A 14,836-nucleotide genomic window follows, 5' to 3' on the forward strand; every position below is an offset into this window, starting at 1 on the left:
TACCATGAACCAAAGAGCTTTCCTTCCTGGCAGAGCCCCTCTCTTGCTCTCCAGGCTCATCCCTGTAATCTTCTGTTTTCATTTTAGATTTCACTAAGACTTGGTTCAATCTCAACTTTCTTGCCAGCACTGTCAACATTCTATCTCTCTTGGTCTCTTGCCAATCCACTTTGCAAATCCTCCTTTTCAAATCAACCCCAGCAACTGCCATTGTGTTCCTAGATCTATTTTACTTAAAGTTCCTGGTAAGAAAAAATTGGCAGCACCTTGTCAATGGGCAGCATCATGACAGCTGATATATAAACGGTGTCCCACACAAAGGCACCAGCTGAAGGTACGACTGAGTTCCCTGCATTTATGTGCAGAGCAGGCACCTTTCTCAATCCACATACCAGCTGGGGAGGCACTTGGACCGGTTAAAGCACAAGTTCAATGTCAGTAGTCTCATTCAGGCCCTGTGCCTCTCAGCCTCTCAGCTTTTTTGTTGGTTGTTTTTCTTTTCTTTTGTTTGGACCTTGGCTTCCTCTCCAATCCTGCTCAACAGCTCTTCTGAAAGGTTAACATTTTCCACGAACCCTTAACCCACAACTTCCCTCATTATACTTAACAGATGACCTAGATTTCTTTTCTGCAAAGAAAAACAAGATTATTAGGAAGTCAATTTTTTCTAGATTCATCTTCATTCCCTTTCCTTCATTCTAAGGAAAAGTAATGATGCTTTGCTTTTAAAAGGTGAATTCTTCCTGAATTCTGCAGTTCTGCCTTCTTAGAAATCTCATTGCACCAGTTAGCTTCCATAGCCCACATATTTATCATTTTTATTTTGTTACTAGCTCTCCCCTCCTAACATACACACAAAGCAAAAATGTTCTCAATCTTTTAAACAATATAATGATATCATTATGGCTGATAGTGAAAATACACACAATTCTCTATGCTTTCCATAATAAAAGCAAAGTTATTTTCCCAACCTTTCAATCTGGGGTGGCCAAATGACTTATTTTGGCTGTTGGAACACTAGCAAATACAACACAGGAAGCAAAGGCTTGAACAGGGCTTACGGGTCAGGTTTTGTGACTGACTCCTATAATCCTAGCAAGCACTCTGGGAGGCTGAGGCAGGAGGATCCCTGAGGCTGGGAGCTCAATACCAGCCTGAGCAAAAGGGAGACTCCATCTCTACTAAAAATAGAAAAATTAGCCAGGTGTACTGTTGCACTCCTGTAGTGCCAGCTACTTGGGAGGCTGAAACAGGAGGATCACTTGAATCCTAGAGTCTGAGGCTGCTGTGAGGTAGGCTGATGCCATGATACTCTATCCAGGGCAACAGAGGGAGACTCTGTCTCAAAAATATTAAAAAATAATAAAATAAAAAGGTAAAAAAAAGAAAAGTGCTTGTGCTCTGGGTCTTACTGGCTTGCTGGGTATGGAACATTGCTATGAGGTGAATGAGCCCAGGCTAGTCTACTGGAGGATGGAAGACCAGGTCTCAGTGGACAATTACCCAGCCATCAAAAAGCTCACCAGCCACCAGCCACCCCAGCAGCTATTTAATGACACATGAATAAGCTGCAGAAAGTCAGTTGAGTGTGACCCATATCTGCAGAACCACCCAGCAGAACACAACCCAAATTATTAACCTACAAATTTAGAGCAAAACAAATGATTGTGTTTGAAAGCACTAAATGCTGGTGTGCTTTGTTAAGCAGCAAAAGCTGATTTAAAAAATATATATTCATGCACAAAAACATATACCAAGATCTTTGTGGGCCCTACATTTCTCATAGTTACTATTCTCTTCTTAGTCAAATTTTTACAATACAATCACTGTATTGATAGCCTTACATCTTGTAGCCAATATGCCCCAAAATGACCTCCCAGACTCACAGCCTTATGTAATCCCTTCCTTTTGAGTGTGAGTGGAAATTGCAGGACTTGCTTCTAATAGAACATGGCAGAGGCAAAGGAATTTTTTAGATGAAAGTAAGGTACCTAACCAGGTGCTTTCAAGTTTATCCTGTATGGGTTTGACCTAATCAAGTGAGCTCTTTTCAAAAAGGTCTTTTGGGTTGGAGACAAAGCAGAAGAGATTCTTTCTGTCTGCGGCTGGCTTTAAGAAGCAGTCTGCCAGGAATTCTACAGCCTCAAGGAGATCCGTTCTGCCAACAACATGTGATACCTTAGAAGTTACCTGACTGAGCCTCGGGAGAGAATGTAACCTGACTAGCATCTTGGTTTCAACCTTGTGAGGTAGACCTGAGCAAAGAACCTGGCTCAACCATGTCCAGCTTTCTAATCTACAGAAACCAAGAGAAATCAGTAAAATTTTTAAGCTACTAAATTTGTGGTAATCTGTTATGCAAAAGAAAACCAATACATTTCCTACTGACTTCTTAAGTCTTCCCAGACCCCACTCTTCCACTATCATCCCCAAGGTCGATAATGATTTCTTTTCCCCCATACCCATGGCACTTGAATCCCTAATCCTTCCTGATTTCTAAGTAGAGTCTGACTCTTCTAATCTTTCCCTCCTTTTCAGAATTATTGATGCCCTCTATTTCATCACTCTCTGCTACTTTGTTTTCTATCTTTTGACTAATCCTTTTCATATTTTTTCCCTTCGTCCACCTTGTTTTTATACATTGGTACTTTCTTGCCTATTGCCATGTCTGGAATTGCCCCCAAATTTGTATTTATCCTGCAAGTTGAGGTCATACCATCTTTGCCTCTGTGAACGCTTCCTGATGGTTCAAGCTGACCTAGATGTCCCCCCGTGGGCTTTCCGTGTCTTCTGAACGTGCTCCATTTCATTGTCACTGTTGTCATTATTATCAGGTGCATCTGCTTTTCAAGTTTTTGAAGGCAAATCCTCTGCCTTTTAAATTTTGTGTGCCTAGTGTCTCATGCTTACCCTGTCACCTTCATGCAGGAATGAAAAAAATTAAAAGCCTAGTAGATGCAGGAACAGAACACAGAAGCAGGGACCTACTGTTTCCTTGAAGAGGGTCTCATTACTCCCCTCTGCAACTGCCCCTCTTATTCTTCATTAGACTCTGGACTGTAAGGGTGGGCAGGTGGTGGGGAGAATATTGCCTCTGACCTCTGATTCAGTCTTTACCTCCCCAGCCAGAGAAAATCTCAAGTTCTAACATCAGCAAGCCTAGAAGACTACGTCATCTTTTGGCTGGAACAAATGCATAAAACTTCTCCCCTTCCACATGTTCCTAACTCTGTGCCCAGACTTACTGACATCTCAAACATCTTTTTCTTTGGGGGATGGGGGGTAGAGATAATAAAGACATTTTCTTGAAAAATAACAAAGAGGAAGTTTAGAGCTCAACTTCCAATGAGAGTTGGAGATGGGTCCCTTTCATGAAGGAGAAAAGGTGAGAGAGATTCATCTCAAACTTCTTAAACACAGAAAATCATTTCTTGAGAACCTACCATGGGCCAGGCAGTATTCTAGGCACTTTGTGTGTATCTTCTCATTTAATCTTCACAAGAAATGTTAACATTTTTACAAAATGGGGAAACCAAGATTTATGATTTCCATAACTGCTGAGAGGAACATGGTCAGTGAATTGCCCAATTCCCTTTTGTTTTCCCATATCACTCCTCTACTGTGTGACCGCCCTGTCCCCACCTCTCAACATATCACCCCTCTACTGTGTGACCGCCCTGTCCTCACCTCTCACCGTATCACCCCTCTACTGTGTGACCACCCTGTCCTCACCTCTCACCATATCACTCTTCTACTGTGTGACCACCCTGTCCCCACCTCTCACCATATCACCCCTCTACTGTGTGACCGCCCTGTCCCCACCTCTCACCTCTCACCAAGGGTGTGACCACCCTTTGTGTGTATCTTCTCATTTAATCTTCACAAGAAATGTTAATATTTTTACAAAATGGGGAAACCAAGATTTATGATTTCAATAACTTGCTGAGAGGAACATGGTCAGTTAATTGCCCAATTCCCTTTTGTTTTCCCATATCACTCTTCTACTGTGTGACCACCCTGTCCTCACCTCTCACTGTATCACTCTTCTACTGTGTGACCACCCTGTCCCCACCTCTCACCATATCACCCCTCTACTGTGTGGTTGCCCTGTCCACACCTCTCACGGTATCACCCCTCTACTGTGTGACCACACTGTCCCCACCTCTCACCGTATCACCCCTCTACTGTGTGACCGCCCTGTCCCCACCTCTCACCATATCACCCCTCTACTGTGTGACCGCCCTGTCCCCACCTCTCACCGTATCACCCCTCTACTGTGTGACCGCCCTGTCCCCACCTCTCACCGGATCACCCCTCTACTTTGTGACCGCCCTATCACCACCTCTCACCATATCACCCCTCTACTGTGTGACCACCCTGTCCTCACCTCTCACCATATCACTCTTCTACTGTGTGACCACCCTGTCCCCACCTCTCACCGTATCACCCCTCTACTGTGTGACCGCCCTGTCCCCACCTCTCACCGTATCACCCCTCTACTGTGTGACCGCCCTGTCCTCACCTCTCACCGTATCACCCCTCTACTGTGTGACCACTCTGTCCTCACCTCTCACCGTATCACTCTTCTACTGTGTGACCACCCTGTCCCCACCTCTCACCATATCACCCCTCTACTGTGTGACCGCCCTGTCCTCACCTCTCACCGTATCACCCCTCTACTGTGTGACCGCCCTGTCCCCACCTCTCACCGTATCACCCCTCTACTGTGTGACCGCCATGTCCTCACCTCTCACCGTATCACCCCTCTACTGTGTGACCACCCTGTCCTCACCTCTCACCGTATCACTCTTCTACTGTGTGACCACCCTGTCCCCACCTCTCACCGTATCACCCCTCTACTGTGTGACCGCCCTGTCCCCACCTCTCACCGTATCACCCCTCTACTGTGTGACCGCCCTGTCCTCACCTCTCACCGTATCACCCCTCTACTGTGTGACCACTCTGTCCTCACCTCTCACCGTATCACTCTTCTACTGTGTGACCACCCTGTCCCCACCTCTCACCATATCACCCCTCTACTGTGTGACCGCCCTGTCCTCACCTCTCACCGTATCACCCCTCTACTGTGTGACCGCCCTGTCCCCACCTCTCACCGTATCACCCCTCTACTGTGTGACCGCCATGTCCTCACCTCTCACCGTATCACCCCTCTACTGTGTGACCACCCTGTCCTCACCTCTCACCGTATCACTCTTCTACTGTGTGACCACCCTGTCCCCACCTCTCACCGTATCACCCCTCTACTGTGTGACCGCCCTGTCCCCACCTCTCACCGTATCACCCCTCTACTGTGTGACCGCCCTGTCCTCACCTCTCACCGTATCACCCCTCTACTGTGTGACCACTCTGTCCTCACCTCTCACCGTATCACTCTTCTACTGTGTGACCACCCTGTCCCCACCTCTCACCATATCACCCCTCTACTGTGTGACCGCCCTGTCCTCACCTCTCACCGTATCACCCCTCTACTGTGTGACCGCCATGTCCTCACCTCTCACCGTATCACCCCTCTACTGTGTGACCACCCTGTCCTCACCTCTCACCGTATCACTCTTCTACTGTGTGACCACCCTGTCCCCACCTCTCACCGTATCACCCCTCTACAGTGTGACTGCCCTGTCCTCACCTCTCACCGTATCACCCCTCTACTGTGTAACCGCCCTGTCCTCACCTCTCACCGTATCACCCCTCTACTGTGTGACCTCCCTGTCCCACTTTCACCATATCACCCCTCTACTGTGTGACCGCCCTGTCCCCACCTCTCACCATATCACCCCTCTACTGTGTGACCATCCTGTCCCCACCCCTCACCATATCACCCCTCTACTGTGTGACCGCCCTGTCCCCACCTCTCACCATATCACCCCTCTACTGTGTGACCTCCCTGTCCTCACCTTTCATACATTTCTCACCTTCATTTCTGTCCTCATCACCCCATTCACCACCTAATTTTCAGAATCAATGGGCTTATGGGGGCCCTACTTTGTTTGATCTTATTTTATATTTCCTCCATAAATTTCTTTTTGTTGAAAGTCCCTTTAGTTTTAGTTACATGAAACTATTTTCTTCAACTTCTTTGGTCCCTTTCAGTCTTTTTCATTGGCTTCTCTCCTTTTGGTGAATCCTCTATTTTCCTTAATTTTAATTTCATTTTTCTAGAGATGGGGTCTCACTCTGTTGCCCAGGCTGGACTGTAGAGGCTTCATCATAGCTCACTGCAGCCACAAACTCCTGGACTCAAAGGATCCTCCTGCCTCAGCCTCCCAAGTAGCTGGGCCTACAAGTGTGCATCACCACTCACGGGTTCTTTATATTTTGCTATTTCCTGGCTTGGATTTTATATCATCTTGTCCTACATTCTTTTCCTGAATAAATATCAACCACTCTCATCATTTCATCTTACGCAAATATATCCAGTCTCTCCCTCCGTCCTGTGTTCCAGATTCCTGCTTCTTCCTAGATAGCACCCTGCAGTGCCATCAAGGCATCTCAAACTGAACATCAGGTGTCTAATCTCTTCTTCTCCCAAGACTGGATGTTCTTTCCTAAATTAACAATGCCAGCATTCATTCAATTGCCTTGGAAATAAACTTCATTTATGCTTAATTTTTCCCATCTATTGTCAATGAACACGTCCAGCTAATTCTCTCCCATAAGGTTATGACTTCATTCCCACTGTCCCTCCCTTGGATCCAAGCTTTATCATAGGTTTCTCAGACAAATCACTATGTGCAGAGTGTGTATTCATCTCTCTTTTGATTCTAATATTATCCCAGGTAAGATAATTCTTAATGTTTTTTTATGAACTTCCAAGTCTCTTTCTTTTTTGAATTTTATTTAAGAGAATTTTGATTTAACTCCTTATTTTATAAGGCATTTTTACTTTGGCTTTCACTTTAAAAATATTGAGTGATTTTTTTCCAACATAACATACTTCTATTTAAACATACTACTTCAAAAAAAGCATTTGGGGCATATACAGTATACATTCAACCCAATATTTATACAGACTGTGTTCAAGATGATATGCTAACTACTATAGGGAATAAAATATTTAATAAAAATGAATTTAACATGGGCTTTACCTTTTAAGACTTTACAATCTGTTAGGGAAGATGAGGTATGTACCTAAATAGATGTAATACATGCTAGAAATATAACAATTGTAAAATAGGAAGTGACAAAAGCTAGCAGAACTATATTGAGGGAGAGTTTGCTTTCACTGAAGGAACCGAAGCATATTTCACAAGGGAGTCAATATATGAACAAGGACTTAAAAGAGGAGAAAATGTGAACTTTTGAATCTTTATTCACCTGTTGAGCCTCACATATGAGCAAGGCACTTCGCTAAGTGCTAGGGATACAGACAGGAACAAGAGACAGAACTTGACTTCAAGTCAGTTTTCAGTCAGTAAGGAAGAAAAGATAAAATCAATTATTACAGCAGGGTGAAAAAGAATTATAATGGAGATGTTGAAAAGGCTGTAAAACACTAAAGAAAATCACAAAGCGGGAAGAGGAGCATGGACTCCTTTTCAAAGGAAACGTCTCTAAGAAGAGGGCAAATGGGGAGGGACTGGGAGAAGAAAGAAACATCCTGCACAGGGGGACCACGGGCTCCAGGATGGGAAGGTATGAAGTGGGTACCTTGGCTATAGTTCAGGAGCACGGACGAGGGCAGGTGTAAAATGTGGATAAGATCTAAGCTAAGTTCCGGAAAGGTTCAAGGCTAGATTCAGAACTGAAGGCATTTTTTAGGAATAGCTGATAGCTGATGACCTGACAGTGTTAAGTCATAGCCAACTCTATACATAGATTCATTTTCAACAGGTACACCAGAAATTTACATACTTGACTGCATTTCTGATTGAAAACTTAAGTTTGTTGGCATCAAGTAGCCCAATCATGGAATATCAACTGCATTAAACTCCCCAGACTGCCTTCTTTGGTTCTCTGGTCACTTCTCCTTACTTTACATGTGTGATGATATTCCTCTTATTTTTCTTTCATGATGACCTATGACTCATCACTCAAATGGAAACAAGAACAGGTATTCCCAAACATTTCAGAATCCAGTATTTCCATGACTGAGAGTCATAATTTCAGCCACAATTAATAAATTAGGTTGAGTGTGGTGTTTCTATTTGAAGCTTTGATAAGATGAATGATACTCTAATCCCGAGTAACCTTTTTGGGGAAAAGGTTTTAAAGTATGCATTTAGACTTCAGGTGGATTTCTGTATATTTGGCCACACAAAAAAATCAATCTAAATGGCCAACTCGAGGAAAAAAATATCAAGTGGGGAAAAGAATAAATAAAAAAAACTAAAAAACTGCTTTATTTTTCTTTCTGAATATTTGGTGTCATCACACCTATATTATCTTGTCCAAGAAGCCACACAAAACTGTCTTCCACTGAAAATGGAAATCCCCACATCTCAAAGTTGGTTATTTTATCATCTTTCCTCAGGCAAGAAAGAAATAGTTGAGCCTATCACAGCTTGAGAATAACTTTAATTATATTATTGTAACATTTTGTTCCAATACCTAGCTGAGAATAAACCTCAAGGAGAAATAGATGCTTTAGTCCAGTAGACCTATGAGCAGGAGTCAAGGGAGTGAGGACCACAGTGAGTCTTCAAAGGCAATACAGGATAGTAGGTAATTAAAGATAATAACAATACATCATCAGAAAGTCCATGAAGGCTACAGAAACAAAGATGAAGTGGCACCAAAAATAAAATGCCTATTCTCCCGTTTTGCAAAGATTACAACCTAAGTTAATAGGTTAGTAGCACAGAAAGAACAACACACCAATATAAATGTTATCAAACTGCTTTGAGTTGATTGCAAATGCCTGCTCTAGAAGATCCTAAATGGGGCATCTTAGTACCAACTCATGCTCATTGTCAAGAAGTTAGAGCTGCTCTCAAGGCCAGCCTCTGCATTCCTAACTTTCTAACTATGCTGTGTTAAAGTCATCTTGTGTCTTCATTCTACCAAACATTCAGTCAATGGAGAAAAATTCCCATCAAAATCCCTTCCTGTCCATCCCCCCTTCTTTCCTGCCATCACAGAGGGGTCTTCCCTCTTGCACCAGAGGCTCTCTCCTTAAAGTCACTGCTAAGTTTAGGGATATGATAGTATCTTCAATTACTGAGGTCAGCCCTCCCCCGAATGGTTTCCAGATCTACAATAGGTCTTTTCAAGACACACAGGAGAAAATTATTTTCCTTACACACTCTTACTTCCTACTTTATCATTTTACTTCTCTTTTACTAGTTTAAAAGTAATGTATCCATATGTAATATCCAATTAATGACTTCTCACTAGATCTTTCTTACGTCTGCAATAATGCTTCTTGATGTACCCAGGGTACCAAACCCTCTCTTGACTAAAGAAACTGTCAGCATCAACCTTCTGTAAGAATTGTTCAAAACAAAGAGGTAATATTTGCCCAAATCTATTCTGGCTAAATGTGCTATATTGTCTCCTTAGCCAATTCACAATTAATTATTTAATCCTTTTTATCTCAAGTTATGATCTATGTTTATACTGTGAGATTTATGATCTTGGGATTTGGTGTTTTTATTATAGTATATATTTTTGAGAGTTTTGTATACCTTGAACTGGAAGTCTTTTGCAGTCAGCCCAGCACAAAGAGCATATAAATCTTCAAAGTTTAAAAAATATTTCTTATGATAAGAACACAAAACCTACCTGCCCATGCTTTTGTGAAGGGGCCATCCCATGAGGCATGTCAGGATGTGATGAAGGCTTAAGATCGGTTCCCCATGTTTTGGGACGTACCACATCAGAGACCAGACTGGAAGAGATTGCTAGAGACTTGGGCCGGGCAGCCATGGTTCCGGTCCCCACAGTAGGGCCCTGTTCACCTTTTCTGCTTGTAGTTTCATCTTCCCCTTCAGAGTCCACAATGAGGACATATTCAGCTTTGAAGATGCCACCCTGCTGCATTCCTTGAAGTTCGTTTGCTTTCAATTCCCTTTCTTGTGGAATTGTTCCTCTGACCTCTGAAGGGTAAGTCAATGTCCCTTGGTCTCTCTCTTGTTGGCTCCCGGTATTCAAGGTCAAGTAGTCATTGGAATTAGACTGTAATAGACACAGAGAGATGAAACCATTGGCATTGGTTTAATAGATGCTTCATTTTTTTTTCCTTCATGTACATCGAAAAGCTAAACTCGCTTATAGGAATTTCTTAAAATGATTTAATAAATAAATAAACAAATAAAAATGTGTTAAATTAGTTTGGCCTAAGAGAGATTATGGCCTATTTTTATGCCCACCCATTTGTCCTGGTTTATGCCAAAACAACTTAAGGCTAAGAATCATCAGTGATAAGCGAACCTGCTTTCAAGTAAATCATAATTTGACGTTTTCTGAGAGGCAGAGCACATGAAATACTGTCCCTGAAGACATTCATGAAACAAATGGGGATTGGCAAGAGCTTAGCTGGTGGTCAAGCAACCTGTCCTTTAAAAACAAAGGGAGGTGGCTTGGCGCCTGTGGCTCAGCGGCTAGGGTACCAACCACATACACTGGAGCTGGGGGGTTCGAATCCAGCCTGGGCCTGCCAAACAACAACAACCAGAAAAAAAAAGTAGCTGAGCGTTGTGGCGGGTGCCTGTAGTCCCAGCTACTTGGGAGGATAAGGCAAGAGAATTGCTTAAGCCCAAGAGTTTCAGGTTACTGTGAGCTGTGACGCCACAGCCCTCGACCCAGTGTAACAGTTTGAGACTGTCTCAAAAAAAAAAAAAAAAAAAAAAAAAAAAACAGGAAGAAAATCCCAATGGAAGGTTCTAAAATAACATAAAATCTCTCTAAAAGTCCAAGAGGAAACATAAAACTGGAATAAAATGCATAAACAGTCAGACGAAACCATCTAAGCTAATTGGTAAGGACTCAAGAATAAGACACCAAAAAGACATATATATTTTTAGGACAAAGTATCTTTTTGCTATTTTATTTTGTATTCTTAATTCTAAATCTTTCCCCCTGCAATTTTCTATGAAAACATAGAAGGTTTACAAGAACGGGACTAAGATGGCTTTATCAAACTCCCCAACATTTCTCAAATAATAATAGCCATGCACATTAAGACTGTGTTTAAAAGACTTTAGTTATTTTTCTTGTTTTGATAAGTATAATACACTTACCATTCTCTTCCCTGTAACTTTTCTGGAAGGGTAAAACTATTTCAAAATTAAACTAATTTCCACTATCGTGGTGCATTGAATGTGCCCTAATATGTTTGTAAATGGTAGTCGTATCACTGATTATACTTAAACCATCTATTTTATACAACCACCCTATACTGTTCAGTTGATGAGGATGATACAGGAGTATAAAACTTAAATTGCCTCTGTCCATCTTTCTCTTTCTTTCTTTCCATAGTATTTATCCCTACCTGGGATTTTATTACGTACTTTTCTATTTATTTTCATTGTATGCCTTCCCAGTAACTAATAAGTCATGTGAGTTGTCTTTATTTGCCTGGGATACAAGCAACAAAGAGCATAGTATGTTCAGTAAACAATGGTTAAATATATAGACAAATGAGGGATTATTTACCCTCCTCCTGTATTGAACTTTTAATAACAAAAGAAACATCTTTCATCTTTTCATCTTTTACATATCATTGCAATTAGCACATGAATGCTGTCACCTCAGGAAGCTTTGGAGGTTTGCAACCAAGACTGCTTTACATATCTGATTTTCAAACCACTCAAAGAGCAACAAAAGATCCCACTAATATATTGTATGTAAATGAATGCTGTTAGAAACATCCCAGAAGTGCTATATATATAGTATCAGAAGGTCTCTGAAATAATTTGACCCCATTAATCTTTAAAATAAAGTATGTATACCATCATTTAAAACCCAGGATCTGGTGGTGAATATATAGTTGTCACGGTAAAATTTCTTTAATATTGTTCTACTGGATAACTTTTAAAGTAAGATATTAGAAAATCAAACAGTAATCATTTCTTTAACGTGTATTCATACCTACTGGGTACTATGTACACTATTTGGGTAACAGTTACACAAAACCCCCAGACTTTACACTACACAATTTATGTAACTAAACTGCACTTTTACACTCTAAGTCAATGATATTAACAATAATAATAAATATTTTAAGTATACTTAGTTTTTCCAAGAGAAAATTTCAACAAAATTTTGTATTTTGTAATTTGTATTTGGAGAGTATAAAAAAAAAACTGCTTACTGAACATTAAATATTTGCCCAAATTAAAAAGTAAAAATGTTTCCTAACTCAGAAAAAGAATCTGTGGAAATAGCCTTTGACCAAGAAAGAACATAGACTTTTCCAATTTATATTGTTAAAATTTGTTTTACAGTGAAAATTGCAAATCTTCAAAGATATAATGTAAGTTATATATAACCCAAGGAAATCTCAAGCAGAATTCAAAAGTATTATATAGTTGTGAAGTGCAGAAATAAACTTCCTTCAAATTTTGTATCTTGTTAGACAGAATTAAATTTTAAGAAATGATTTGTGATGGTTTGTGCTAACGTATAAACTTTATTACAAGGAAACTGAAACGTGAGACTTTATGGTGCTATCAAAGAAGAAAAAAGAAAACCCCGAGATCATAGATATTTCACTACTTTCTCGATAAGATGTTGTCTTATAGACAGGGTGAATCTGATTATCTCTTTCCAGTTGTTTAAATAACAAAAAGTTCCCTTGATGTCATTTTATTTATAATATAATATTAAAATGTTTTAAAAAGAAAACATTTTTACTCAAAATTTAATTACTCTAATGAATCATTTTCAACTGTTTCTAAAATTTGCTTAATTTTATTTCAAATCTAGGTCTCATTTTGTCTTTATTTATTTGTTTTTATTTTTTTTGAGACACAGTCTCCCTTTTTGAGACTCACTCTACTACCTGAGTAGAGTGCCATGGCCTCACAGCTCACAACAACCTCAAACTCTTGGGCTCAAGTGATCCTCTTGCTTCAGCCTCCTGAGTAGCTGGGACAATGGGCACCCAAAACAACACCCAGCTAGTTTTTCCATTATTAGTAGAGATGGGATCTCGCTCTTGCTCAGGATAGTCTTAAACTCCTGAGCTCCAGCAGTCCACCCACCTCAGCCTTCCAGAGTGCTAAGATTACAGGTATAAGCCACCATGCCTGGCTTAGGTCTCATTTTAGATAGATATAATCAAGATATGAATATAATTTTATAGCCTAATGCTAATATTATAAGGTTAACATTTTCCAGGGAATTACATAATTACTGTAATTATAACTTTGCCAAGGCAATGTATTATCTAGTCTTAATATTCTCTGATTGTAAGATATTAGTCTGCTTTTATTTTACCCTAGTTATTTTCCTACATAAAATTTTTCTTCTTTTGTACTATTTCCTAAGAATATGTTTCCAACAGTTACATGTTTAAAGCTTACAGTTTTATGACTAGGAATAAGGGGTTTCCACCAAAATTATACAAATTTATGAAATAAGCAGCAAAGTTTGAGCATGCCAATAATTTCACAAGTGCCCCAACATTGGGTATTACACATTTTAATATTGCCAATGGGCTGCATGCAAATGATAATATCTCACTGTTTTATATTGCACTTCTTTTTGAGGTAAATTAAATCTTTGTTATAATTTTATTTTTATTTTCATAAAATGCATTTGACAGAGGGTATCAGGGTGCAGAATTTCTCCTATGAATAACAAACAATAGCATGTTAACTCAAAAGAATGGAGAATAATGGCATTAGCAAGAACAAAGGATTTAGTAACATTTAGTCTCCCATTTCTCTTTTATAATTTAGGTCAACCTTAGATTTATAGTCAATTCAAGCACAGAAAATGGATATTTAATATAATTTTTTGACATTAAAAAAATAAAATAATAATCCAACCTTATTTATAGTTTCTGGATTCTTAGCACTTGGTTCTTCTGGAATTTTAACAAGGAATTTAGAGGAGTCAGTCAACTGAATGTGGGTTGGTAGTCTTCTGACAGTGGGGACAAATGTGAAGGTCAAAGGTCTGGCTTCACAGTCACCAGAAGAGACCTATGAGATATGTAATAAACTTTCAGTCTTATCCAAGGTTTGTCTTGAATTTATTCTCATTTATTTTTATCAGTTGCATATTGTCCTGTGATTGTGTATATGGCTTCAAAGTAAACAGTTATAAAAATAGTCATAGTGTATCAGAAGCTTCTTAATGGTACAATTTTCTAGAGAAAGCAATACAACCCCAGGAAGATGCTGTTGTAGGAATGGTGATAAAACAGCAGGTTGGCCAGGTGATCAGCTGGAATCTTATAGGGCATCTCTACCTCAGTGGGATCATTGCAAACTCAGCACTTGGCTTCAGTTTCGAAACTGGCATTTACCCATTTAACCCTGAATTAGCAGGCTCAGTTTGTTGACTCATGATCAATAAGCTTGCAAGAAAATCTGAACATTTATCATTAAAGAGAATGCTAAAGTATGAAATTGAAAGTATGCCTATCAGAATACCAGTGCCTGCTCTTAAGGATACACCTTCCCTTCTTTGATGTTCAATGCACTAAAAATTAATTTTATTAAGTATTTCCTATGTGGTAAGCACTCAGGAGCCAGGGAAACAGTGACGAATAAGAAACAATTGGTAAACTACCCACAAGTAGAAGAAGGATATACACCAAATACTAAGGCAACAGTGATGATAGTTGCCTACCCAAGCCAGGAAGTGTTGCAAAAGGCAACATGGGAATTTAAATATAGGCGAAGAGGAGTATAAGGAAGAGCAATTC

The 14,836-nt window shown here is 40.2% G+C and overlaps 1 protein-coding gene across 20 annotated transcripts in view; it reads right to left on the bottom strand.

The window, feature by feature from the left end:
- Window positions 1-14,836, bottom strand: part of MLIP (muscular LMNA interacting protein) — a 312,602-nt gene that overhangs the window by 144,552 nt on the left and 153,214 nt on the right. For 17 of the 20 annotated variants that reach the window (XM_053603333.1, XM_053603332.1, XM_053603350.1 and 14 more), the window contains 2 exons: window positions 13,953-14,108; window positions 9,742-10,134 (listed from right to left, as the gene is read on the bottom strand). In XM_053603333.1, the coding sequence (XP_053459308.1) occupies window positions 9,742-10,134; window positions 13,953-14,108 (549 nt within the window). The remainder of the gene's footprint in view (window positions 1-9,741; window positions 10,135-13,952; window positions 14,109-14,836) is intronic. The other 3 variants (XM_053603343.1, XM_053603348.1, XM_053603341.1) reach the window with 1 other exon arrangement.

This window comes from Nycticebus coucang, chromosome 9 (assembly GCF_027406575.1).
Source record: "Nycticebus coucang isolate mNycCou1 chromosome 9, mNycCou1.pri, whole genome shotgun sequence".
NCBI lineage: Eukaryota > Metazoa > Chordata > Mammalia > Primates > Lorisidae > Nycticebus > Nycticebus coucang.